This window comes from Trichechus manatus, unplaced genomic scaffold (genome assembly GCF_000243295.1).
Source record: "Trichechus manatus latirostris isolate Lorelei unplaced genomic scaffold, TriManLat1.0 scaffold00054, whole genome shotgun sequence".
Lineage (NCBI taxonomy): Eukaryota > Metazoa > Chordata > Mammalia > Sirenia > Trichechidae > Trichechus > Trichechus manatus.
Window position 1 is genome coordinate 16,492,373 of NW_004443990.1, and position 27,979 is coordinate 16,520,351.

Below are 27,979 nucleotides of genomic sequence, written 5' to 3' on the forward strand. Positions count from 1 at the left end.
TGGCAGGAGGAATGAAAGTGTAAGAGATGTTTTCCTTTCACCCCTACCTCTTGCTTCCCTAGTCCTGCAGTTAGATCGCATTGCTCTCTGGTTGCCCTGGTAACCAGCTCAGCAAGAAGAAACTGCCCTCCCAGCCTGTCTCCCGGTGGGCAAAAAGAAGGGGAGTGTGAGGGGCAGCGACACATCTGCCTTAGGTAACCCTGCAATTGCCCAATCTAGAAGCCCATGGGCTGGGCTCTCAGTTAAACCTTTTTGCCCCCATCTTCTCACAGTCGTTATTCATACCACCTTCTTCCCCTTTATTTCTTCCATGATTCAGTGCAGATGCCCTGCCAACCCTCCTCCCCCTTAGGGTCAGCACACAGGCCTGCTACCTTGGTACTCAGAATAGCACAGACCTGGAATCCCAAAGTTGTCTCTAGCATCTGCAGCCCGACTGGGTTGAGTTGCCCCTAGGGCAGTGATCCTAAACCCGGACTATTAGAATCACCTGGGGAGCTATTAAAAAATACCGTATGCCTTGGCCCCCACCTCAGATGTGATTTTATTGTTCTGGGGTGTGGCCAGGGCATCAGTATTTTTGAAATGCTGCCATGTGATTCCATTGTGCATCAGGGTGAGGACCATTGCTGCTCTAGGAGGACCAGGACAGGTGCTGGCTTTCTTCCCTGGTTCAAGGTCTTGAACTTAGTCTCTGCCTGATGATCTTGAGTAGTTGGAGGGGTGCTGGAGTCCTGTTCCCCACGTTTCCAGAAGTCTCTGCCCCTTTTGTTTCCCCGCCCTACACCCTTCACACTCCTCCCCAATCCTTCACCCTTCCTAACCAACAATCCCAAATCCTGCCCAGAGAGGAGGTTACCAAGGCAACCGGCTTAATCTGGTAACTGTGGCATGTGCTGGGAGAGGAGCCCTCCCCTCTTCCTATTGGGTTCATGGAACACTGCTTGGGGACCTCCAAGCCATCCAGACAGTTCCCCTTTTGACCTGCGGGTGCCAGGGTGTCCAATAAAGAGAGCCCACAAAGCCTGATACTCAGACCCCTAGTCTAGCTTCTGAGCCAAAACTGTGCTCTCTTCTTTTTACTGTTCCCTCTCTAAATCCACAAACAGATGGGTGTGCAAAGCTCTATTTCTGTGAATGCATCTTCTAGTACACATGGGATCAGATATGCACACACAGTGACATGTGTGAAGTACACACCCTATTCAGTTCTACCACCACTCCCAGTCTTTGGCATTCCTGCCCTCGCCTGGTCGGTGCACAGTAAACAGGGGTGGGGCATTGTTCAGAGAACCTCAACCCATCTGGAATCTGGTGCCACTCCACCACCTTGTAATCATAACCTGGATGTGCTCACACCAAGTGTGTCTATATCCTCCTCCTTCTGGGGGCAGTGTGCCCTTGGGGACAGAATGCTCTTGATAAAGGCATCAGGAATAAGGATCATTTGAAGTGGAAATTGGTACCACTTTTCCTACTCTGTGGCCATGTAAGCGCTGGGCTCTCTGGCACTATGCCTGATGATATTGATTGGCAGTGTTGGTTCTTCCTGCTGCCAGCTGGGCAGAGGTGCCCTTGTGCTCCTGAGACTACTATCTTCTACTATCTCCTCGCCTCACCCTGGTTAGACCTGCCACAACCTGCTGCTCCCTGCCTGGCTCCTACCTGCCTGCCAGTACCTGCCTCTCACGGGTCAGGCCCGCAGCACCTATTGTGCCCTACCAGAGGGCAGATGGGCACCACCCCCAGTGTCAATGCCAATCCACCCGGGAGGACTTCCCAACCCTTCTTGCAGAAGGATGATAAAGGCCATGTATTCCTGTGAGGGTGGCAACATTGCGCACTCTCGGATTTGGGAGTCAGGGGCACCCAATCAGCACCCATAGATCTCACCTGGGTACAGGTAGGTGAGTCAAGGAGTACAGTCCACGGACCTGCTCTGGCTCTTAGAGATGATACTAAGAGTCCCGGTAAGCCCCTCTCCATTGATAAATCAGTACCTCACTTTTGCCCTTCATTTCTGGATGTCCCTCTCCGTCTGCTCCGAACCCAATCCCATTCAGCCCCTGACTGTTCCCTTCACGATCAGCTCCAGCGCCCAAGCTCAGGCCTCTCACAGCTCGGGGGGCGGAACCAGGGAGGCGGGGCGGGGTCTGGGCGGGGCCGGGAGGAGGGGGCGCGGTCTCAGTTCTGCCACCTTCCCCAGACCAGGAGCGCAGCCGCCGCCGCCGCGTCCGCGCAGCCCTGCGCTCCGCCCGCTGCCTCTGCCGCCGCAGCCTGGCCCAGAAGAGCAGAGCCGGGGGCATTGGCCCCGCAGCCTGCCCACCTTTCGGGCCGCGTCCTGGCTGCAGCTGGCATGGGGGGCTACTGAGAGCCGGCACTCCTCCCCTCTGGCACCTCCCCCGGCCACTGGCCGCTGGACTCCGGCCACCGAGCCTCGGGCACCTCTGGCCCCCAGTCCGGCGTTTGGCACGGCCCTCCGCTCTGCCCCTCCGGCTTTGAGCATCGTGTCCCCGCCCCCCCCGCCCGCGCCTGGGACACCTGGGTCCCCCGGCGGCCCCGAGGAGGGGGGCGGGGGGGGCATGAAGCCGCTGGAGAAATTTTTGAAGAAGCAGACGTCGCAGCTGGCGGGGCGAACGGTGGCGGGAGGTCCCGGCGGGGGTCCAGGGAGCTACGGTGGACCTGGAGGGGGTGGGGGACCAGGCGGGGGTGGCTGTCCAGCCGGGGGACTGCGGCCGCTGCAGCGGCGTCAGAGCGTGTCTCGGCTGCTGCTACCAGCTTTCCTCCGGGAGCCCCCCGCCGAGCCGGGGCTGGAGCCGCCCCCTGAGGAGGAAGGGGGTGAGCCGGCGGGGGTCGCTGAGGAGCCAGCCAGCGGGGGGCCCTGCTGGCTGCAACTGGAGGAGGTGCCTGGGCCCGGACCACTCGGGGGAGGGGGACCCCTGCGCTCCCCTTCCTCATACTCCTCAGACGAGCTGTCCCCCGGAGAGTCCCTGACTTCGCCCCCCTGGGCCCCCCTGGGCGCGCCCGAGAGACCAGAGCATCTTCTGATCCGGGTTCTGGAGCGGCTGACCGGAGGGGCCACCAGGGACAGCGCCGCCTCAGGTAAGGAGTCAGCTGGCTCATCTATCCCCGAGTGGTGGAACTGCAGCCTTGTTCCTCTTCCTTGCCCTTGGGTGGTGTGGGTGGCCATATGCTGGAGCCTCAGTCCGTGTTTGAGTGGTTAGTGAAGGGGGTAGGCACAGGCTCTCCCTTCAGAAGAGAAGGGTAGTGCCCACCTCCCTCCCTGTAGCAGCCTCACCCTTGGCTGAAGAAGAAGCTGAACTTCTTTCTCTCTCCTTAAGCCACCCTTCCTTCCCACTGGACATTTTATCCACAGACCTCCGTGGGTTCCTGATGTTGCCTACTCCCTCCTGTGGCTCCAAATTAGGGCCTGACACACTAAGATGGAAGCTCCCCAGAGCAGCCCATGCCACCCTCCATAGGTGCCCAAAGCCTTGGAAGACCTCACAGCGGTCCCTGATTCTGTCTAGAAGCCCCAGAGCACAGGGCTGGCCCCACTCCATGGGGCAGTGCCAGAGAGGCACAGGGCCCAAACTACCTTTTGGTCTTGGGCAAAGGGATGAATTGTCCTTAGCAGCTTGAGGAAGCGGGGTGGAGGTCTACCTGTGGGGTGTACTTGGAAGGCATTTGTTGGGGGAGAGGTGGCTGGGCAGGCATCAGGGCACCGCAGCATCTGAGGGGTCTGAGCCTCTCCAGCTTCCACCCTTCCGGTGTCAGGCCTCAGCACACGGCCTCTTTAAAAAATAATAACCACACCCTGAGAGGCTTATTCTCTAAACGATGGTGCTATTTTACCACTCCCCACCAACACCCCTACTAAGGGGCTTTTGAGGAAACTGAGGCCCCAGTTTGCTGGTTAGTGACTGAGGTAGAGAACCTAAGGATTTTTTTTAAAAAAACAAACCCATTGCTGTAGAGTCAATTCCAACTCATGGCAAAAGTATAGGACAGAGTAGAACTGCCCCATAGAGTTTCCAAGGCTGTAATCTTTAAGGAAGCAGACTGCCACATCTTTCTCCTGTGCAGTGGCTGGTGGGTTCGAACCACCAACCTTTTGGTTAGCAGTGGAGCTCTTAACCACTGCACCACCAGGGCTCCTTAAGGGTCTTTAGCTGTAGGCATTTCACTAAACCCAGGAGGTCTGAGGGTTGGGAGCCCCTGGTTGAGGGCCTAATGGTTGGGGGGGTGGGATGTCACACTTAACTCTCAGCCCTCTGCAGGGAGCCCTAGCCTAAGTGTGTGGAATGGGGCTTCACTCCCCTAGATTTTTCCCAAGACCTGGGTCCCTTCCTTTGGCTCAGGCTGCAGTTGCCCTGGGGAGCTGACACCTTTTGGATTTAATTAGAAAGATATCAGACACACACACAGCACTGCTAACCGTAACTTCCCGCCTACACCACACACTCTGTTTCTCTATGATACATTCCCTGGGGAGGCTGTGCTTTGGACCAGAGCCTGCCTTGGAAGAGACAGATGCCAAACTGTAGCCCCCATATCAGCCTCTTCCCTACTCTGCCCTGTGTTCCTCTGCCTCTGCTCTGGCCTAGCTCTGCTGTGAGAGAAAGAGTCTAGGAGGGATATCAGGCATCCTGATTCCTAGTCCCCATTCCTGGAGCTGGGGTTCAGAACTGGGAACTGACTCATTTTAAGAGTACAGCAAGGTAGCTGGGCAGAGAGGAAAAGGGAGAGAAGGTCTTTCCCCTTCCATAGGGACCAGATGCCACAGGCTCTGCTCAGTCTCCCCAGGGGTAAGACTACTGAGTTGATAGTCACCCGTATCATCTGACCCGGCAGTCTGGATCCCTAGAGTAACTGGTGTGGAAGACCCCAAACCACTCCCAGAGTAAACCAGAATCAGCATAACCCACCACTCTGATATTTCCCGATATAACCAATGTTCTCCAGCCATCTTGGTTTCCTCCCAGGGTGTGTGGCCTTACAGAAGATATCCCAAACCTAGCAGAAGCCTCTCGAACTTCTAAGCAGCCCCACCTGACCACTAGGCTCTACCCTGACACTCTGCTTGCTTCAGGCATATTGGGAAAAACTCAAAGAATCAGGAGCCTGGGTTCTTATTCCAGCTCCAGGCAAGTCCCTCCCAGTTCTGGGCCTGGGTTTCTCATTTTTGAAAGAAAATAGTTGCAGTAGATGATCTTGTGTTGGTCTCCTCCTCCACCTTCATGGCTAGAATTGGAGGCCAGGGGATGGTGATCTAAGGACCATCAGAAGCCTTGGTTTTGTCCTGCGGAAGTACCTGGGGCACTGGCCCTAACCTGTCCCAGTGAGGACACCTGGCTCCTTCCCTGTACCCTGCCTGTCTCTGTGTGCCAGGCGGCCCTGCCCCACCCCAGGGCTGGCTGCAAGTCAGGGCGACCTTGGACCTGGCTGACTGGCTGAGCCAGGCCCAGGCCCAGACGGGGGTGGGGGATGGGGAGGTGGGGGATGGAGGGGTGGGGGGGGTTTGTGTGTGTGGAGGGAAAAGCAGGGGTTAGAAGAACCACTCCCCTTCACCCTCCCATTGTTAACCCTTCCATCTCTGGCACCCAGAGAACAAGAGGGTTTCTATTTAAAGCTTGGGATCAAAGAGATGGCAGTTTCTCCCTCTCCCATTTAATGGGCTGGTTCTTACCTGCCTAGCTGGAACCCAAAGCTGTTAAGTAGGGAGTGGGAAGGGGAGGAGGGATCCTGAGACACACCCACACACACACCCACACACACATACTGTTGGCCCTCTGTGTTGGAAGTTCTCTGTCTAGAGACCCTTCTGTGGGCTCCCTCTTATTTTGGGCAAGTCTCAAGCTTGGTGTATTATCTGACCAGCTTCCCACACACTGAACAGAAGCGGGCATGGCCATCAAAGGGCGCCCCCCTTCCCTGCAGCTGCCAACTCCACCTCCACAGTGGCTGCCCAGAGCCTTCAGGTGTGTGTGTGTGTGCGTGTGTGTGTGCGCGCGTGTATGCAGTGCATGATGGGGCAGGTGGCTGCCTAAAGAGAACTTGCCCTCTGAGGCAAGGGAGGGATTGGTGGGTTTCCAGTCTGGCCCTGGAAGTGCCCTCCTGACCTCAGTGGTGCCCATTGATTTCCACAGATATCCTGCTGGATGACATCGTCCTCACCCATTCTCTCTTCCTCCCCACGGAGAAATTTCTGCAGGAGCTACACCAGTAATATCCTTTTGTGGAGCTTGCAAAAGGAGAGGACAGGAGGAAGCCCCCACCAATGTGGTGTCAGAGCCTGGGCACTCCCCTAGAAAACACACCTGGGTGTCAGTTCCAATTTTCTACTCACCAGCTGTGTGATCTTGTACAGAGAATCTAACATTCTGGGGCCTCAGTTTCCTCTTCTGTAAAAGGGGGGTAAATAGCACCTGCCCTGCCTACCTATGGGGCTGTTGTGAAGATCAATATGATAGCAGATGTGGGAGTGCTTTGGAGACTGCAGAGCCCTGTACAAATGAAAGGTGTTATTATTCTATTAAGAGTGCCTCTTTCCCCACTTAGTGATTGCTCTAAACATCTGGTTACCCAGTGAGTTATTACAGGGTCTGCTGTAAACATTAGGTCATGGCTGTTCTTTAGTAGGGTCTGCTAGAGATGAGCCACTGGCTGGGCTATTCATAGGGTCTCATGTAAGCAGAGGGCCTCTCACTGAGTTATTTTAGGACCTAATTGTAAAATTGTCAGGCCACTGAGTAGGGTATATCCTCAGCTGTCTTAGAAACATCAGGCTTACACTGAGATACGGTCAGATTTGGGGTAAGCAGCATTGGCCTTTATCAACCCACTACGAACTCCAGGCCCTGCGCTGGCCAGACATTGGATGGGTCAGGGCAGGGTATCCTCAAGTGAAATTCCAACAGGTGGGATCAGGGTGCAGTTAAGTGGGTGCCATCCCTACCTACCTTTAGCAAAAACCTGGACTGGGAGGGTCATGAAGGTGTCTTGGCTCCAGGGACCTCTGGACCTCCTTTCTCCCTGGCTCCAAACCTAGAGAAAATTTGGGAGCAAATGGCCTCCCATCTCCCTTCCTGGCTTCCTCGTCAGCCTGCCCAGGGCTTTTCCTTAACTTAGGGGTCAGCTTTGTTCAGGCAGGGGGCATGGAGGGCCCCGAGTGGCTGGGCCGGAAGCAGGCCTGTCTAGCCATGCTCCTCCATTTCTTGGACACCTACCAGGGGCTATTGCAGGAGGAAGAGGGGGCTGGCCGCATCATTAAGGTGGGCCTGGGAGAATGGAATGTGGGCCAGCAAGCTATTGGCTCTGGAAGGGGCCCTTTTGATGGAGCCATGCTTATAGTGGGTCTTTTGTGCTTGGAGGCACGGTGGCCCTGCCCAGGCCTTGAAGAGAGTGGTTCTTGGGATGAGACCCCTGCCTTCACCTTCTCTCTCCTGCTGTCCCCAGGATCTGTACCTGCTGATTATGAAGGATGAGTCCCTTTACCAGGATCTCCGAGAGGACACTCTGAGGTTGCACCAGCTTGTGGAGACAGTGGAGCTAAAGTGAGGGGGAGTGGTTGGGGGAGGGGGCAGGAAGTGAAGTCTCTGCTATTGCAGGGGCTGCCTCTGGACTTTTGGCTTTAATATGGTTTTATTTCAGCCCCTTTCTCTTACTAGAGGGTAGCACAGGCACTGTCTCCAGTCATTCTTCTGTCCATCTGCCCATCTGTTTGTCAATCCAGTGGTGGTAAATGTTTAACAACCTGCACTTCAGGAAAAAGAGCCCTGATTTGTAGCTTTTTTGCCAATTCCCATGGTGTAAATTCTTTTATCATGCCTGATTTCAAGCTACCAACATGATATCGCTGAATGTGGAATTAGGAAGAGATGTGCAATAGCAAGCCATTTTATAGTATTTCTACCATACAAATAACCTCAAGAACATAGATGGTAGTAAAATAATGAGAAAACTAATTACCTTTGTAGTAATTTATTTAACTGTAATTTATATATACAGTGAAACCTATGACAGCCAGAACTTGACAAGACTGCCTTGTGTTTCTGGGTCTCGTAAGTTTTCCGCCTTTGACAGGATGAAGTCTTACCACTTCCCTATTGCTCGTTTTAGTAGAAAATATTTGAGTTTTCCTTCTCTGACAGGTTTCCACCTTACACGGGTTCTGACTTTTGCAGGTTATACTGTATATAAATATATATAAAGTAACTATCTATATGTATATATATCTATATGTCCATGTATGTATGTATATATAGATACATAGAGAGTCCTGGGTGGTACAGTTAAGCACTCAACTTCTAGTCGAAAGGTTGGTAGTTCAAACCCACCCAGAGGCACCTCTGAAGATAGGCATAGCAATCTGCTTCTGAAAGGTTATAGCCTTGAAAATCCTACGGAGCAGTTCTATTCTGCACACATGGGGTCGCCATGAGTCAGAATTGACTTGATAGCAACTAACAACAACTATATGCATATGTGTGTAGATAATAATACTATATATGTATAGTATTTTTAAATTAAGGAGCCTGAGTGGCACAATGGTTAAGTGCTCAGCTGCTAACCAAAAGGTTGGTGGTTCGAACACACCAGCCATTCTGCAGGAGAAAAGACATGATGATCTGCTCCCATAAAGATTTCAGCCTAGAAAACCCTGTGGGGCAGCTCTATAGGGTCACTATGAGTTGGAATAGACTCAGCACCCAATAACAACATTTTTAAATTATTGTGTTTAATAACCAATTGGCAAAATTCCCAAAAATTTAACAATGAGCTCTCATGAGCCAGTGTGAGCCAGCATCAGAACACCGCAGTGTCCATCCATCCATCCATCCCTCTAGCCCTTTCAGTTTTTCTTCTCTCCATCCCCACAGCCACAACCCTCCTTTAGGCCTCCTTATCTCTCGCCACAGCCTCCTATCCAAGGCTTCAGCTTGTGGTCCTATGTCCTCCTCTCTCTTCTCAACACTGACACCAGAGAGATCTTTCAAACTTACAAAATGACAAGATCACACTCCTGTTCCAAAAACATCCATGGCTCCTCCTACAAGAAAAAGTTGCAATGTCCTAGCACAGCATTCAACTCCCTTCCCCTTCTGCTGATCCTCCCCACCTCATCTCCCACATGTCCCTCCAACCATTACAGTCCTTTTACCCCTATCATTCTCTGAACTGTTGTGCTTTCCCAACTTCCTGCTGTCCTTTGATATTGTCCACCCGAGAATGCCCTCCTCCTACCTTCTTCTCTTCCTATTGTCTTTCAAGGCTCAGGTCAAATGCCATCTTCCCAGTGAAAGCTTCCCAGTCCTTCTCTTTGGAACAGCTTTCTCTTTCCCCCTTGCCAACATAGCTTTCCTTGTACCTTTGTTACATCACCTAACACATCCTGCCTGGTGTTAGAAGTAGCTGGATGCACGTCTGTCTCCCTCCCAGACTGTGAATTTCTTTTTGACAAAATTCAGCAAATATCTATTGACCTACTACCATGTGCCAAGCAGTATGCTAGGCCCTGGGGGATTAAAAAAATTCAGTAAGAATCCCAGCCCTCAAGAGCTCTCAGTCGTATAGAAGAGATAAAGCATGAATATAAACAAATATTTTCCCAACGTTCTACGGGAGTTCAGGTAAGAAAGGGACCTTCCCTGGCAGGTGGGGTAGATCAGAGAAGAATTCATGGAAGAGGTGGCATTTGATTTGGGTCACTTGAATAGTTATCCCATGCTGGTCATTGTCCTCTCTTCTGACCCCCTTAACTACTTTCTGAACTTGATGCTAGTGTATCTCTGACCCTATTCTAATGTCTCTGCTGGATGCTGCCTGCCTGGCACTCCATGTACCTGGCAGGGCTTGCTGATGCCCAGCTGTTTCCATGCCAGGATCCCAGAGGAGAGTCAGCCACCCAGTAAGCAGGTGAAGCCACTCTTCCGCCACTTCCGCCGAATAGACTCCTGTCTGCAGACCCGAGTGGCCTTTCGGGGCTCCGATGAGAGTAAGTGTGGACATTTAATGGGAAAGGGTTCCTGAGTGGCTCGGGGGCCTCTGTGGGGCATCTGGGTCTTGGGCACCCTCAGTAGAGTCTGCCTGTATAGTAGAACCAGCCCTTCACACAGCACCTTCTTCAGAGGCCAAACAATTTAGGGTTGGAGGTGGGTTCAGGTGGGGAGCAGAGATGTCCTGGAGGGGACTGTGACAGTGCTGTCACCCTGCCCTCTGATGAATAGCCACCTTCCTGTGTCTGTCCAGTCTTCTGCCGTGTCTACATGCCTGACCACTCCTACGTGACCATACGCAGCCGCCTCTCAGCATCTGTGCAGGACATTCTGGGCTCTGTGACTGAGAAACTGCAGTACTCAGAGGAGCCTGCAGGGCGGGAGGATTCCCTCATCCTGGTAGCTGTGGCCTCTTCCGGAGGTGAGAGTCAGGAAGAGCTGGGCAGGGGCCAGGAGAGGAGACACAAACCCAGTGCTGTGGGGCAAGGGTGAAGACTCAATTCTAGGCTCTTACTACTCTAAGTGTGGTCCTGGGACCAGCAGCACAGGTATCACCTGGGAGCTTGTTAAAAATGCAGTAGGTCAGACCCCACCTCAGACGTGCTGAGCAGACATGCTGAGTCCTAATCTGCATTTTAACAAGATCCCCAGGTGATTCCTGCGCACATTAAAGTTTGAGAAGCACAGATTCAGGACACCTGGGTTCTGATCTGGGCGCTGCCTCTCACTCACCTTGGGATCATGTTCTGGCCCTTTAACCTCCCTAGGCATCTAAGGATGCTACATTTTTGAGGCTAAGACACAGGGTAGACCTCTAATCTCTAGGGTGGTGGCTATGGGAAGGCAGAAAGCCTGCAGTGTAGCCTCAGCCTTATTTTTGCATCCCTAAGATGAAAGAAAAAGTTCCTGCCTTTCCAGTGCCACAGGAATGAGAGAAGAGCTGTGAACGAACTTTGGAAGCAAAAGAAATCCTGTTAGCCTAGAATGTGTCTGTCTGGAGTTAGGAGTTTCTGGATGGGGTGGCAACAGTGGCTGGGGGTGTGTGGAGGGGACCAGTACAGGTGGCTGGGGCTGAGGCTAAGCAGCTCATCCTCCTGCAGAGAAGGTCCTCCTGCAGCCGACTGAGGACTGTGTCTTCACCACGCTGGGCATCAACAGTCACTTGTTTGCCTGTACCCGGGACGGCTATGAGGCCCTGGTGAGAACTCCTTCACGAGGCCCGGCTGGGAGCTAGGGCTGAGGGTGGTGGTGAGCAGTCCCTCACTCCGTCAGCCACCCAGAGCCCAGCCCCTGTGCCATTGCCTGCCACCAGGTGCCCCTGCCCGAGGAGATCCAGGTCTCCCCCGGTGACACAGAGATCCACCGAGTGGAGCCTGAGGATGTTGCCAACCACCTTTCTGCCTTCCACTGGGAGCTGTTCCGATGTGTGCATGAGGTGGGGGCTGAGGCTGGCGCTGGGATGGGGGTCCAGGGGGAGAAATGTGCCATTTGGAGGCAGAGTTTGCATTAAAATGTGCCTAGTTCTCCTGATGGCACAATAGTTAAGTGCTCAGCTGCTAACTGAAAAGTTGGTGGTTTGAACCTACCCAGTGGCTTCACAGAAGAAAGACCTGGTGATCTGCTCCTGAAAAATTACAGAAACCCTATGGGGCAGTTCTACTCTGTCTCATGGGGTCACTGTGAGTTGAAAATTGACTTGAGGGCACCTAACAACAAGAATAACAGTACCTGGCTAGAATGCTCGCCAGCAGCCACACGGCCGCATGCCCTTGGGCATCATCTGGTCATACCCTCTCTAAGACTTTGTCTCCTCAGCTGTAAAATGGTAAAGAGAGAAACCCTAGAGCAGAGTGGTTCAAGGCCCAAGCACTGCTCAGCACAGTACCTGACCCATGGTTTATATTGAATAAATATTCACTATTAAAGAAATAAAATAAAGCAACAATAATAATGTCTACCAGATGGTTGTCTTGGGGATAAATCAGCCATAAGGCCTTCAGCGAAGTGCGTGGCACCCAGTCAGCGTTCAATACATAGTAGAGTATCTTATTAATGTCGGATTTTTTCCCCCCATCTCTGTTGCATCCTGTCCTGTCCTTGTTTTTCTATTTTCCACCCTTTCCGCCCCCACCCTCCTGCCTTTCCCTCCTCACCACCTCGCTCTGCTATTTTCCCATCCACACACTCGCCGCCCTGGCGGCCCCTCCGCCACCGTGGGCGCAGCTGGAGTTCGTGGATTACGTGTTCCACGGGGAGCGCGGCCGCCGGGAGACGGCCAACCTGGAGCTGCTTCTGCAGCGCTGCAGCGAGGTCACGCACTGGGTGGCCACCGAGGTGCTGCTCTGCGAGTCCGCGGGCAAGCGCGCGCAGTTGCTCAAGAAGTTCATCAAGATCGCTGCAATGTGAGTGCAGCCGGCTGCGGGAGCAGGAGGGCGCAGGCAGGGTGCCGGGAGCGCTGCCCCTGACCACGCCTTCCGCCCCCACAGCTGCAAGCAGAACCAGGACCTGCTGTCCTTCTACGCGGTGGTCATGGGGCTGGACAACGCCGCAGTCAGCCGCCTGCGGCTCACCTGGGAGGTGATGAGACCCCCTTCCACCTGTGCTGGCCCAGCTGTCCCACGTTGGGGATCTTAGCCTCCTCCTTAAGTCTTGACGTCCTAGACTCACCCCAACACGGCCTCTTGGGACCTGCTGCAAGCCTATAGGGAGCATTTGTGCCAGTTGGAATGAGGCACCCTATTCTGGCAGATACAGCCCCAGGGCAGGCAGCTTGTCTACTGGACCTTGTCTTTGTGCAGATTAGTATAAAGTCTACATTCTGGAGTGGGGGCAGGCAGCCCTTGACCAGCTCGCAGGCTTGGCTACAGCTCTTCAGCTGATTTCAGCCGGCACTCGGTGGGGCTCCCTTGGGTATGACACATGCATAAACAGAGGCTTCACTTCCACTAGAATAATGAAGCCCCCTAGGGTGTTTCAGACTCCCTAGATCTAGCCAAGGGCTGACCCTACTTCCCTACCCACTAGCTTCCCAGCCCCCTACAAGACACTCAAGGCCCTTTCTGCCTCTACCACCTGGGGGGGATTAGTCAGAAGTCCCGGTGAAACCTAAGGAGCTCCTCTCTGATACTCCTTCTCCTTCCTTCAAACTCTACAGAAGCTGCCAGGGAAGTTCAAGAACTTGTACCGTAAATTTGAGAACCTGACGGTGAGTAGGTTTGGCTCTTTTATCTTTCCCTGGACTTACACTTCAGAGACCCTCTGTTGCCATAAACCCTTTTTCTCAAGCTTCCCTTTCAAGGCTTTTAGTACCTGGGACCCCCAACCCTTCCCCACCATGCTGGGAGGGAAAGGATGGGAGGATAGTTGCCCTGTTTTCCCTGGAGTAGGGGGGGAGTAGTCAAGCCCTTCTCCCCGTGCCCCCAGCTAGACACCCATGTGTACCCCTCTCTGATGGGGGTGTTTCCAGGGCAGAGGGATGAGGGAAGGGAATGGCTATATCTTTGGGGCACACTAGGTCTAGCTATCCCATTATTCTACTTCTGTGGAATGCTAGGACCCCTGCAGGAACCACAAAAGCTACCGAGAAGTGATCTCCAAAATGAAACCCCCTGTGATTCCCTTCGTACCTCTAATCCTCAAAGGTGAGGAGTCCTCCTTCCCAAATTGTGACTGTGTTCCCTCGCGAATTGTGACTCTACTATGCACGTTCTTCTTAATCCCATGCCTCAAACCCTGACTCATTTCCTAACCCCCAGTTCTGAATGTGAATCCCTTCTCCAACACAGCCCTGGGTGCCCACCTGGAGAGGAGCCCCCCAGATTGAGTGGGTTCTGAGGGAACTGTCCTCAGGTGCAGTGGCCCTTTCGACCTCTACTCTTATCTTTTCCTTACCTTTGATTCTCTCCCTGTCCTCTAGACCTGACATTCCTGCACGAGGGCAGTAAGACCCTTGTTGATGGTTTGGTGAACATTGAGAAGCTGGTGAGTGGTACTGCCAGTCCCTAGTCCCATGAGTGGGGATCTGGCTTCCTCCCCCTCTTTCCTGGCACCTCCCTAAAGACAACAGCCTTCCTCCATGGTGCCCAGCTTGCCTAATAGACTCCTGACTGTCTGTGTCCCTGGTGGCATCACTGTGGCAACCCACTCACTGGTGGCAAAGCTGACAGGCAGCTCGGGGGCAACTCTACCTCCCCGCACACACCTGGCACCCTGACACACCCCCTCCTTTGGTCCTTCAGAGACTCTCCAGAGTTGGGGACTGGAGGGAGTAAAACCAACAGAGTTGGGGAATGGAGAAGGGGAACTCAGAGGGGGAAGCGTCTGTCTCTGCCCTTTTCAGGGCTCATTCCTTGTCATCTCCCAGCATTCAGTGGCCGAAAAAGTGAGGACAATCCGCAAATACCGGAGCCAGCCCCTTTGTGAGTACCCAGGGTTCTGAGAGCATTGCAGGTAGAGCTCTGACTGAGAGGGAGGGTTCGGGGGAGAAGTTCCTGCTCAAATATTCATGTCCTAAGGCTTGTCAGTTCTCCACTCTCTCCTTGGCTTCCTCAGAGACCCCCTGCCCAACACCTCTCCCAATCCACACCCTTCTCCTCTGCCCGTTGTGTATGTGTGAAGGAAGAAGGAAGGCTGGGAACCTGACCACCTCTCCCTCATTACACACCCAGGCCTGGATGTGGAGGCATCCCCTCATCACCTGCAGACCAAGGCCTACGTGCGCCAGTTCCAGGTCATCGACAACCAGAACCTCCTTTTCGAGCTCTCTTACAAGCTGGAGGCCAATAGTCAGTGAGAAAGGAGGTGCTGGTCAGCCCTACACCAGGTCCATGGGTACCTGGCACTAAGCACTTTGCACACTGTTCCAACCTACATCTGCCATCTTTCCCCTGGAGCAACCTTCCCACCCATGGGAAAGAGTTGGATGGACTTACCCTCAGATGCATAAGCCTGTTCATCCTGCTGAAGTTCTCTCCCGCTTCCCCTTGCTCCTTCAAGCCAAAACCACACCTGGGTTTGGGCCCTCGCCAGGGAAAGGGGGCAGAAATCTCCTTCCTCTGTTCCCTCCCATCGAGGGCTGTTCCAGAGATGGAGTTTCAAACCTCCTCTTCCCAAGCAGGAAAGAGAGCTGCCCACCCTCCTGTCTCGCAGAGTGGAATTGTGGGAGGGATTGGCAGCCTTCCTCTCTACCACTTGTCTACTTCTCTCTGGTCAGGGCTGTGACCCCTGGATGTCCCTCCTTTGAATGTTATACTGCCCTTGTGTCTGTGTGTGTGTGCGTGTGCGTGTGCGCGTGTGCGCGTGCGCGCGCCCTCTTGCCCTCTTGTAAGGAACAAGAGTGCATCTGGTGATTGAGGGAAGGTGTGGTGTGTGCTGTGGGGGTCTTCTGTTTGGTGCTACCCTGTCTACTCTGCCCCTGGGACAGTGCAGGGTGCTTCCCCTCCCCCGCACTCCCTTCTCAGCTCCTTGTGCTGCCCTGCATGCTCAGGCTTGTGGGTGAAGCTGCCCCTGAGGGCAGGGAGCAGCAGCAGGCAGGAGGGGTTACCCATCAGCCCTTGCGAACCCGCCCCCCCGCCCCCCTGCTCCAGCCTTTCTGAAGGTCCCTGGGTGGGCTCTGGTGAGAGGCAAAGATGCTCAGGGAAACACAGGCCTAAGCTGCTTACAGGACCCTCCCTGTCCCTTGCAGTGAGGTAGGGTGCGGCGGTTTCAGGAGTCGGGGTGACTGCTGCCCACACTCCTTTTTTTTGGGTGTCTCACTGCTAAGAAGGGAATTGTCATCTCCCTTCTGGCCCTTGTGTCTGACACCCAACATATCTCTGTCCCTCTCCCTGTCCTAACTCCCTCTTTCTCCTTTCCATCAGAGATGGGGGAGGGTGGGTCTGTATACCTGGGGCAGGCAGCCCCCCAAAGTAGGGAGGGAGCAGCAGAGACTGTAAAGGCGAGACTGGACTCTGTGGCAATGCCTTTACTCCCTCTCTGTCCCACCTCCCTCTGCCATCGCGGGCCTCCAAGGCTGAGGGGCACAGGGGTTCCTGGCAGCTACTGGGGGAGGTTTCCTGGCACAGCCTCACCCTCCTATCTGGCACCACCTCTTTCCCTTTCGTAGAGGCAGCAGCAAAGACAGTTGCTGCTTCTGCTCTGAGGGTGTATATATTTTTTACCAAAAGCTCTGGAATTATAAATTTATTTTTTAAAACTCAGAGGGAAAGAGCCTGTATTATATGTAAACATTGTATCATAGGTTATGTTGTACAGTCCTATCCTCCCTTTTATATAGCGGTCTGTCTTGTTCCTGCTGCAAAAAAAAGTCTATGGACACCCCCCTCCACACACATACAAAAGCACTGTGTCCCACCCCACCATCCCTTACAAACAGGACCATCGCACCTCTCCTGCTCCTGCCTCCTCCCTGCAAATGCTGATGTATCCTCTTCCCCCTGCAGCCCCAAGCTGCCTGCCCTTCCTCCTGACCCCTTAGAGTAATCTTCTCACGCCAGCTCCTATAACCTTCCTAGAACACTGGGACCCACTGGTCCAGTCTTGGATCTGGCCTACCCCGAGCCTTGCTGCCTGCCCTGATGTCTCCTAGGGGCCTCCCGGCCCCCATCCGTGCCCCACAGCTTTAACAGTGTGAACCATGTGTACTGAACAGGCTCGGTTGTCATTGCAGAAACCTCTGGGTGGAGACAAAGTTGATAAAGTCTATGAATCAAGCTGCCTGCTGTTCTCCATTCTGTTCCTTAGACGCTGGGGAAGGGCTGAGGAAGGGAAGAGGGGGCAGCTCCCAGCACTCCAGCCCCTCAGCAGATGACCTTGGGGCCTCAGGGGATTAGAAAATGTGGCTGAGAGGAAGAAGTGCCAACCACATTGAGGCACTTCACAGAGTGCCTCAAACTTGGAAGAGTGAATGTTTTCGTTCTTACATGTTCCAGGTGGCATACATAGGTGATCTCACTTAATTCTGACTCTGTAAGGTAGAAGAGGAGTCCCTGGGTGGTGCAAATGGTTAATGTGATCAGTTGCTCACTGAAAGGTTGGAGGTTCAGGTCCACCCAGTCGTGCCTCAGAAGAAAGCCTTGGTGATCTACTCCCCCAAAACCAGCCATTGAAAACCCTATGGAACACAGCTCTACTTTTACATACATGGAGTCACCATGAGTGAGAACCGACTTGATGGCAACTGGTTAGTTAAGGAAGAAGAGCAGTTCCACAACATAAGGTCCACAGTGTGATCAACCCAGGTATTGCAACCCAGGCCTGTCCACTCCAGACAGTCCACTACCCAGTGAGGAGTTCTCTCTTAACAACCAATATCTGTCAATATACTAAGATATGGGGCCATATAGAACCTACTGATAGGTAGGTCAGATGGCAGGCTACTAGTTCACGGGCTGCATAGGCCAACAAATCCCAAGATCGGCAGGCAATATGGCAGGCCACTGGCTCAAGTCCCAAGAACCCAAGTCAGATGATGACAAGCCAGATGCAGGATCCAGAGCAAGCAAAAGCCAGTGAGCTTTGCCAGAACGTCCATATATGTTGGATGCAGGCCACACCTCCAAGGAAACTCCCCTTACAACTGACTGGCCGATCACATCAGATCACATCATGGAGGTGATTACATTACATCACAAAATGGAGGATAATTACATAACTGCCAAACCACTGAGAATCATGGCCTAGCCAAGCTGACACACAACCTTAACCATCACATGCTGCTATGCCTTTTCTTTTTTTTTTAACATGTTGCTGTAAAAAAAATCAGCATAGCCCACTTACGAAAATACCTCGTAGGGGGAAGGCGCGGTTGGCAAACAAACATAGAAGGCATGCGTTATTTGCATAAAAATACGGTACTCTTACAGCTACACATGAGCCCTTGACCTTCCCCTCATTGGACATCTGTTCCTCCTTCAACCTTCCCCATCTCAGAAAATGACCCTTTCATCCACCCAGTTTTTGAAGGCAAAAAACCTTGATGCTCCTTTCTTTTACCCCTCACTCATGTCAGCAGCAAGTCCTGTCAGCCACAATTCTAGAATATATTCTGAATTGCTTCACTTCTCTATGACTCCTCTATTACCATCCTAGTCCAAACCACCTTCATGCCTTTCCTGGACAACCATTCTAGCCTCTCATCTTGTCTCCAGGCCTCCTTTCTCCAACTCATCCCTAACCCCCACCAGCTGGTTCTCCACACTGCAACCAGAGCGCTCTTTTAAAAACTTAAATCAGACCGTGTATGACTAAAATTAAAAAGATTGGCAATACCAAATGTTAGTGAGGATGTGGAACAACTATAATTTTTTTACAGTGCTGGTGGGAGTAAAAATTGGTACAACCACTTTGGAAAACCCTTTGGCAGTATTGCTAAAACTAAGTATACACCTAACCTGTGACCTAGCATTTCCATTTCTAGGTATATACCCAGGAGAAATCAGTGATTTTGTCCACCAAAAGACATGTACAATCATGATCTAGCAGTTTCATTCAGGATAAAGAAATTGGGGGAAAAAAACAAGTATCCTTCAACAGGTGAATGGACAAATTGTGGTATATTCATATAATGTAAAGAAGCCCTGGTGGCACAATGGTTAAGTGCTCCGCTGATAACTGAATGATCAGTCATTCAAACCCTCCAGTCACTCTGTGGGAGAAAATACCTAGAGATTTGCTCCTGTAAAGATTATAGCCTAGGAAACCCTATGGGGCAGTTTTACTCTATCCTAGAGGGTCGCTGTGATCCTTAAGGTTGTGCATCAACTTGGCTGGGCTATGATTCTCAGTGGTTTGGCAGTTACGATGTAGTTTGGCAGCCGTATGATGATGTGATGACTTCCATGAAGAGAACTGATATAATGTGATCACCTCCATGATGGGATCTGCTGTGAGTAGCCAATCAGTGGAAAGGGAGTTTCCTTGGGGGTGTGGCTTGTATCAAATATAAGTGGACTCTCTGGCAAGGCTCTTGGGCTTTTGCTCGCTCTGGGTCCTGCAGCTGGCTCCTGTTCATCTGACCTCCGGTTCTTGGGACTTGAGCTAGCAGCTTACCTGCGGTCTTGCCGCCGATCTTGGGATTCGTCGATCTTCCCAGCCTGTGAACAAAAGCCCTGCTGCCTGACCTGCCAATCTTGGGTTCACCAGCCCCTGCAGCTACGTGAATCAGAAGGCTCCAGCCTGACCTATGGATTTTGGACGTTCCAGCCTCTGCAACCCTGTGTGCCATTTTCTTGATATAAATCTCTTTATATAGATACTTATATGCTTTACTGGTTTTACTTCTCTAGAGAACCAAGCCTAAGACAGTTGCTATGAGTCACAATCAACTCGACGGCACAAAACAACAATATACAATGGAACACTGCATTGCAATAAAAAAGAACAAACTATTCCTACCTGCAAGAATGAATCTCACAGACATAATATTGAGTGAAAGAAGCCAGACACAAAAGACTACATACTGCACACTTCCATCTAAGTGAAGCTCAAGAACAGTAACAAATAATCTATGGAGATAGAAGTCAAAATAGTAGTTACTCAGTGGGATGGGAGAGAGTATTTACTGGCGAGGAGTATGAAGGAGCTCTTTGGGATGATAGAAATGCTCTATCTCTTGATCTGGGCTGTGATTACACAAGGGTGACAGTGTGTGTTTGTTCATTGAGTTATTCATGTAAGATTTACGTTTTACTGTAGGTATGTGTCATGGATTGAATTGTGTCCCCCCAAAATATCTGTCAACTTAGCTAGGCCATGATTCCCAATATTGTGTAATTGTCCACCATTTCATCATCTGATGTGATTTTCCTATGTGTTGTAAATCCTGTGTCTTTGGTGTTAATGAGATGGGATTAGTGCTGTTACGTCAATGAGGCAGGACTCAATTGACAAGATTAGTTTGTGTCTTAAACCAATCTCTTTTGAGATATAAAAGAGAGAAGTGAGCAGAGAGACAGGGGGACCTCATACCACCAAGAAAGCAGTGCTGGGAGCAGAGTGCGTCCTTTGGACCTAAGGTTCCTGTGCTGAGACACTCCTAGACCGGGGGAGATTGATGACAAGGACCTTCCTCCAGAGCCGACAGAGAGAGAAAGCCTTCCTCTGGAGATGACGCCCTGAATTCATACTTCTAGCCTATTAGACTGTGAGAGAATAAACTTCTGTTTGTTGAAGCCATCCACTTGTGGTGTTTCTGTTATAGCAGCACTAGATAACTAGATAGCTAAGACAGTATGTTATGCCTCAATTAAAATAATTTAGATCATAATACTCCCCTGTTTTTAATAACACTTAGATTAAAAATCAAAATCTTCTCTCTCCAACCCCATCTCCAACCCCACTCTCCCCTCACTCACTCCACTCCAGACACTCATGCTTGTCTCAGGGATTAATCCGCTCTTCTCTGAGCCTTCCCTAACTATCCTAATGAGGAGAGCCCACCCCACCCCTCACTCCCTATTCCATTAGCTCCTTTGTTTTCTTTAAAGCACTCATCACTACCTGACAGTATATATTTTTTTGTATTTGCTTAGTGTTTTCTCCCCCACCTGAATGTTAGCTCCACAAGTCTGTCTTGTTCACTCTCCAGTACTTGGCAGAGAGAAGACACACAATACATATTTGTTGAATGAATAAATTGCATTGGTTGAAACAGAAGCCATAAGAGTGGGACAAGACACGAGATGATAAGTGCTCTAGGCATTAAGCCAAAGAGATTTACCTCTGGCCTGGGGATTAGGAGGTAGGAAGAGGAAGAACGAGACAACTTTTTGGAAGAGATGACCCAGGCCTTGAAGCAGGGATAGGCCAAAGTAGGGCAATGGGAAGTTCAGGGTGAGAGTGGTGCATATACTGGGAGGTGCTCAGGAATTGGGCCTTGCTCAGCCCTATTGGACTGGTCACTAGGGGAGCCAGGAATGTGGAGGCTGGACAGGTTTTGCCCTCCTCAAAGATTGCTGGTTACACCCTCGAGGACTGCACAACCCTCCAGGACTGCACAATCTCCAGCAGGATAAATGGGGAGTCAGTCCTTGTCTCCACCCTGCCCCCAGAAGGGCAGAGGAAGTGCTATGAATTAGTCTCCTTATCTCCATCTCAGCCACCTTTCAGACCCATCAGTCATCTGCTACCTTTCAGGGGTGATGTTGACAGTTAAATCTGTGAGGGCATACTGTGTCACACACTGTGCTTGGCTTTATGTGCATTCTCTCTTTTAATCTACCCAACAAACCCATGAGGTTGGCTCTACCAACTTCACTTTCCAGTTGAGGAATTGAGGTTTTAAGAGATTTCTTTTTTTTTCTTAAATTGTGCTTTAGGTGAAAGTTTACAGCTCAAGTTAGTTTCTCATACAAAAATTGATACACACATTGCTATGTGACCCTAGTTGCTCTCACTATAATGTGACAGCATACTCTTCCTTTTCCACCCCTGATTTCCTGTGTCCATTCAACCAGCTCCTGTCCCTTTCTGCCTTTTCATCTCACCTCCGGACAGGAGCTGCCCGTTTAGTCTCATGTATCTACTTGAGCTAAGAAGCACACTCTTCACCAGTATCATTTTATGTCTTATAGTTCAGTTTAATCTTTGTCTGAAGAGTTGGCTTCAGGAACGTTTTAGTTCTGGGTTAACAGAGAGTCCGGGGGCCATTTCTTCTGGGGTTCCTCCAGTCTCAGTCAGGCCATTAAATCTGGTCTTTTTACTAGAATTTGAGCTCTGCACCTGACTTTTCTCCTGCTCCGTCACGGACTCTCAAGAAATTTCTTTTCTTTTTAAATTTTTTTTTATTGTACTTTAGATGAAGGTTTACAGAACAAATAGTTTCTCATTAAACAGTTAGTACATGTATTGTTTTATGACATTGGTTAACAATCCCACAACATGTCAACACTCTCCCTTCTCAAACTTGGGTTCCCGGTTAACAGCTTTCCTGTCCCCTCCTGCCTTCTAGTCCTTGTCCTTGGGCTGTTGTACACCATTACTCTCGTTTTGTTTTATGGGGCTGTCTGATCTTTGGCTGAAGGGTAAACCTCGGGAGTAACTTCATTACTGAGCTAAAAAGCTATCGAGGCGCCATACTCTCGGGGTTTTTCCAGTCTCTGTCAGGCCAGTAAGACTGTTCTTTTTTTGTAAGTTAGAATTTTGTTCTACATTTTTCTCCAGCTCTGTCCGGGCCCCTCTATTGTGATCCCTGTCAGAGCAGTCAGTGGTGGTAGACGGGCACCATCTAGTTGTACTGGACTCAGTCTGGTGTAGGCCGTGGTAGTTGTGGTCCCTTAGTCCTTTGGACTAATCTTTCCGTTGTATCTTGTTTTCTTCATTCTCCCTTGCTCCCAAAGGGGTGAGACCAGAGAAGTATTTTAGATGGCTGCTCACAGGCTTATAAGACACCAGACACTACTCACCAAGGTAGAATGTAGAACATTTTCTTTATAAACCATGTTATGCCAATTGAGCTACATGTTCCCCAAGACCATGGTCCCCACAGTCCTCTGCCCAGCAATTCAGTCCTCCAGGGAGTTCGGATGTGTCTATGGAGCTTCCATGACCTTTCCTTGTACAAGTTGTGCTGGCTTCCCCAGTTTTGTGTACTGTCTTACCCTTCACCAAAGATACCACTTACCTATTGTCTATTTAGCATTCTCCCCCACCTCTCCCATCCCTTGTAACCATCAAAGATTGTTTCTTTTTGCGTGTAAACCTTTTCATGAGTTTTTACAGTAGAGGTCTCATACAATATTTGTCCTTTTGTGATTGACTTATTTGACTCAGCATAATATTCTCCAGTTTTATCCATGTTATGAGATGCTTCGCAGATTCATCATTGTTCTTTATCGTTGCATAATACTCCATGGTGTGTATGTACCATAGTTTATCAATTCCTCTGTTGATGGGCATCTAGGTTGTTTCCATCTTTTTGCTATTGTGAACAATGTTGCAGTGAACATGGGTGTGCATATGTCTATTCGTGTGATGGCTTCGAGAGATTTCTTAACAGAGGCACAGAGAGGGTAAGTTCCCAACCCTAGGGCTCAGCTAGCAAGTGGCAGCACCAGGATTTGAACCCAATTCTTCTGACATAGAGTGTTGCTATGATGCTGAACAGGTTTTGGCAGAGCTTCTGGACAAAGATGGACTAGGAAGAAAGATTTGGTGATCTACTTCTGAAAATCAGTCAATGAAAACCCTATGACCACAATAGTCCAATCTGCCGCTGATCATTGGGATGTTGCAGGGCCAGGTGGCCTTTTGTTCTGCTGTGCATGGGTTGCCATGAGTGCATAGGGCCACAGCAGCTAACAACATTCTGACTGAAGAGCACACAGTTTAACCTCTACAAACCCAGGAGTTTGAATAGCTGAGAAATATCCACCTTGGGCTCACAAGACTATAGTGGTCACCAGACTATGGCTTGGGGAATATCTTTGCTGGTCCCTTCCTCTGACCCTGCTGTGTTGTGCTGCTCTCTCCCCTGTGGGGAAAGTGGCTGAGGGACACAAGAGGTGGTAAAAGGGCTCACTGGACTGTGTGGGAGAGAGGATGAGCTCATTTAGTATCATTGCATCTCCAGGGATGGCTCAGCAATGAAAATAATTTGGAGTGGTCGGAACACCAGTGCAATAAAATGTCCTTTAGGGGGTGTGCGTGTGTAGAGAGGAGAGTGAAGAATTTAGGCAGCATTCATTTAAACCACTAGGTGTCACCACCAAGATTACTTTCTCACCATACTTAGGGATGAGGTGGAAGGAGGCTCACTTAAGGACACAGGAGGAAGTCACTATAGGACAGGGAGAGGGGGTAGAGCATTTCTTGGGGAAGTCTTGAAGCCCTTTGGCCCCTAAGAGGATTTGTGCCCAAGCATAAGTTGGATATTTGACCCCAGTAACTTGTATCTTCAGTCTCTTCCTCTACTGGTTCTTTCCCATTTAACATTTGTTGTTGTTGTTAAGTGTCATTGAATCAGTTCCGACTCATAGTGACCTTATGTACAACAGAACGAAACGCTGTCCACTTTTGTGCCATCCTCACAATTTTTGCTATGTTTGAGCCCATTCTTGCAGCTACTATGTCAATCCATCTCACTGAGGGTCTTTCTCTTTTTTGCTGACCCTCTACCTTACCAAGCATGATGTCTTTCTCCAGGGACTGGTCCCTCTTGATACCATGTCCTTGCTTCTAAGGAGAATTCTGACTGTACTCCTGAGACAGATTTGTTCATTCTTCTGTCAGTCCATGATATATTCAATATTCTTCTCCAACACCATAATTCAAATGCATAAATTCTTCTTTGGTCTTCCTTATTCATTGTCCAGCTTTTGCGTGCACATGAGGCAATTGAAAATACCTTGGCTTGGGTCAGGCACGCTTTAGTCCTCAGAGTGACATCTTTGCTTTTTAACACTTTAAAGAGGTCTTTTGCAGCTGACTCACCCAATGCAATACATCGTCGTTTGACTTCTTGACTGCTGCTTCCATGGGTATTGATTGTGGATCCAAGTAAAATGAAATCCTTGACAATTTCAATATTTTCTCCATTTATCGTGATGTTGCTTATTGGGACAGTTGTGAGGATTTTTGTTTTCTTTATGTTGCAGTGTAATCCATATTGAAGACTGTAGTCTGTGATCTTCATCAGTAAGTGCTTCAAGTCGTCTTCACTTTCAGCAAGCGAGGTTGTGTCATCTGCATATTGAAGGTTGTTAATGAGTCTTCCTCCAACCCTAATGCTGTGTTCTTCTTCATTAATCCAGTTTCTCAGATTATTTGCTCAGCATATAGATTGAATAAGTATGGTGAAAGGATACAAACCCTGATGCACACCTTTCCTGATTTTAAACCAAGCGGTATCCCCTTGTTCTGTTCAAATGACTGCCTCTTGGTCTATGTACAGGTTCCTCATGAGCATAATTAAATGTTCTGGAACTCCCATTCTTCACAATGTTATCCATAATCTGTTATGATCCACAACAGTCGAATGCCTTTGAATAGTCAATAAAACACAGGTAAACATCTTTCTGGTATTCTCTGCTTTCAGTCAAGATTCATCTGACATAAGCAGTGATATCCCTCATTCTACATCCTCTTCTGAATCCGGCTTGAATTTCTGGCAGTTCCCTGTCACTGTGCTGCTGCAACTGTTTTTTAATTATCTTTAGCAAGATTTTACTTGCATGTGATATTAATGATATTGTTCAAGAATTTCTGCATTCTGTTGGTTTACCTTTATTTGCAATGGATATGTATATGGATCTCTTCCAGTCGATTGTCCAGGTAGCTACCTTCCAAATTTCTTGGCATAGATGAATGAGTGCTTCCAGCATTGCATCCATGTGTTGAAAAATCTCAACTGGTATTCCATCAATTCCTGAAGCCTTGTTTTTCACCAATGTCTTCAGCGCAGCTTGGATTTTTTCCTTCAGTACCTTCAGTTCTTGATCATATGCTACCTCCTGAAATGACTGAATGTCCACCAATTCTTTTTGGTACAGTGACTCTGTATATTCCTGCCATCTTCTTTTGACGCTTCCTGCGTTGTTCAATATTTTGCTCATAGAATCCTTCAATATTGCAACCCGAGGCTTGAATTTTTTCTTCAGTTCTTTCAGCTTGAGAAATGTCTAGCTTGTTCTTCCCTTTTGGTTTTCTAACTCCAGTTCTTTGCACATTTCATTATAACACTTTACTTTGTCTTCTCGGGCATCCGTTTGAAATCTTCTATTCAGCTCTTTTACTTCATAATTTTTTCCATTTACTTTGGCTACTCTATGTTCAAGAGCAAGTTTCAGAGTCCGTTCTAACATCCATTTTGGTATTTTCTTTCTTTCCTGTCTTTTTAATGACGTTTCACTTTCTTCACGTATGATGTGCTTGATGTTCATCCCACAACTTGTCTAGTCTTCGGTCATTAGTGCTCTAAATTCAGGTGGAATATAGTCAAGGTTGTACTTTGGCTCTCATGGACTTGTTTTAATTTTCTTCAGCTTCAGCTTGAACTTGCATATGAGCAGTTGATGGTCTGTTCAACAGTTGGCCCCTGACCTTCTTCTGACTGATGATACCAAGCTTTTCCATCATCTCCACAGATGTAGTCAATTTGATTCCTGTGTATTCCATCTGGCAAGTTCCACATGTATAGCCATCATTAATGTTGTTGAGAAAAGGTACTTGCAATGAATGTCATTGGTCTTCCAGAATTCCATCACGAGACCTCTGTCTTTGTTTCTATCACCAAGGCCATATTTTCCAACCACTGATTCTTCTTTGTGTCCAACTTTTGAATTCCAATCACCTGTAATTATCAATGCATCTTCATCTTGATTGCATGTTTGATTGATGTCAGACTGCAGAGGCTAGTAAAAATATTCATTTTCTTCATCTTTCACATTAGTGGTTGGTGAGTAAATTTGAGTAATAGTCGTATTAACTGGTTTTTCTTGTAGACATATGGATATTATCCTATCACTGACAACGTTGTACTTCAGGATAGATCTTGAAATATTCCTGTTGACAATGAATTTGATGCCATTCCTCTTCAGTTTCTCATTCCCGTCATAGTAGACCATATGATTGTCCAATTCAAAATGGCCGATACCAGTCCATTTTAACTCACTAATGCTATAGGGTCGCTAGGAGTTGGAATCAACTCAATGGCAACAGGTTTTAATGCCTAGGTTATCAATCTTCAAGTGTTCCATTTCATTTTTTTTTTATTGTTGTACTTTAAGTGAAAGTTTACAATTCAAGTTAGTCTCTCATACAAAACTTTATACACACATTCTTACGTGACCCTAATTGCTCTCTTTACACTGTGACAGCACACGCCTTTCCACCCCTGATTTACTGTGTCTATTCAACCAGCTCCTGACTCTCTCTGCCTTCTCGTCTCACCTCCGGACAGGAGCTGCCCATTTAGGCTCATGTATCTACTTGAGCTAAGAAGCACACTCTTTACGAGTATCATTGTATGTCCCATAGTCAAGTTGAACTTTTGTCTGAAGAGTTGGCCTCGGGAATTGTTTTAGTTCTGGATTGACAGACAGTCCAGGGGCCATGCTTTCTAGGGTTCCTCCAGTCTCAGTCAGACCATTAAGTCTGGTCTTTTTACTAGAATTTAAGTTCTGCACCTCACTTTTCTCCTGCTCCATCAGGGACTCTGTTGTGTTCCCTGTCAGGGCGGTCATTGGTGGTAGCTGGGCACCATCTAGTTCTTCTGGTCTCAGACTGATGGAGTCTCTGGTTTATGTGGCCCTTTCTGTCTCTTGGGCTAATACTTTCCTTGTGTCTTTGGTGTTCTTCATGCTCCTTTACTGCAGGTGGATTGGGACCAATTGATGCATCTCACATGGCCGCTTATAAGCTTTTAAGACCTGAGATGCCACTCACCAAAGTAGGATGCAGAACATTTACTTAATAAACTTTGTTATGCCAATTGACCTAGATGTCCCCTGAAAGTATGGTCCCCAGACCCTCGCCCCTGCTACTGTATTGGTTGTATTCCGGAAACTTCTTAGCTTTGGTTTAGTTCCATTGTGCTATCTTCCCCTGTAGTGTGTGCTGTCCTTCCCTTCACCTAAGATAATTCGTGTCTACTATCTAATTAGTGAATACCCCTCACCCTCCCTCCCCACCCCTGTAACCATCAAAGAATGTTTTCTTCTGTGTTTAAACCTTTCTTGAGTTCTTATAATAGCGGTCTTATACAATATTTGTCCTTCTGTGACTGACTAAATTCACTCAGCATAATGCTTTCCAGATTCCTCCATGTTATGTTTCACGGATTCATCGTTGTTCTTTATTGTTGGGTAGTATTCCATTGTATGAATATACCATAATTTGTTTACCATTCATCCGTTGATGGGCACCTAGGTTATTTCCATCTTTTTGCTAAGGTGAACAGTGCTGCAACGAACATGGGTGTGCATATATCTATTCGTGTGATGGCTCTTATTGCTCTAGGATATATTCCAAGGAGCAGGATTGCTGGA

General features: G+C 49.4%; 1 protein-coding gene across 2 annotated transcripts; it reads left to right on the forward strand.

Moving 5' to 3' along the window:
• Positions 1-1,754: 1,754 nt before the first annotated feature.
• RAPGEFL1 (Rap guanine nucleotide exchange factor like 1) lies at positions 1,755-14,882 on the forward strand. 2 transcript variants are annotated; one of them, XM_012556006.2, is made up of 15 exons: positions 1,755-1,821; positions 6,150-6,228; positions 7,139-7,274; positions 7,459-7,556; positions 9,885-9,997; positions 10,252-10,419; positions 11,099-11,196; positions 11,311-11,433; positions 12,222-12,400; positions 12,485-12,575; positions 13,153-13,203; positions 13,552-13,639; positions 13,915-13,979; positions 14,362-14,416; positions 14,666-14,882. In XM_012556006.2, exons 1-15 carry the CDS (start codon positions 1,755-1,757, stop codon positions 14,788-14,790), a joined length of 1,536 nt encoding a protein of 511 aa, XP_012411460.1. In that variant the 3' UTR covers positions 14,791-14,882. The 2 variants fall into 2 exon arrangements, with proteins under 2 accessions (XP_012411460.1, XP_012411459.1); XM_012556005.2 differs by lacking the exon at positions 1,755-1,821 and adding an exon at positions 2,583-3,102.
• The last annotated feature ends 13,097 nt before the right edge of the window (positions 14,883-27,979 follow it).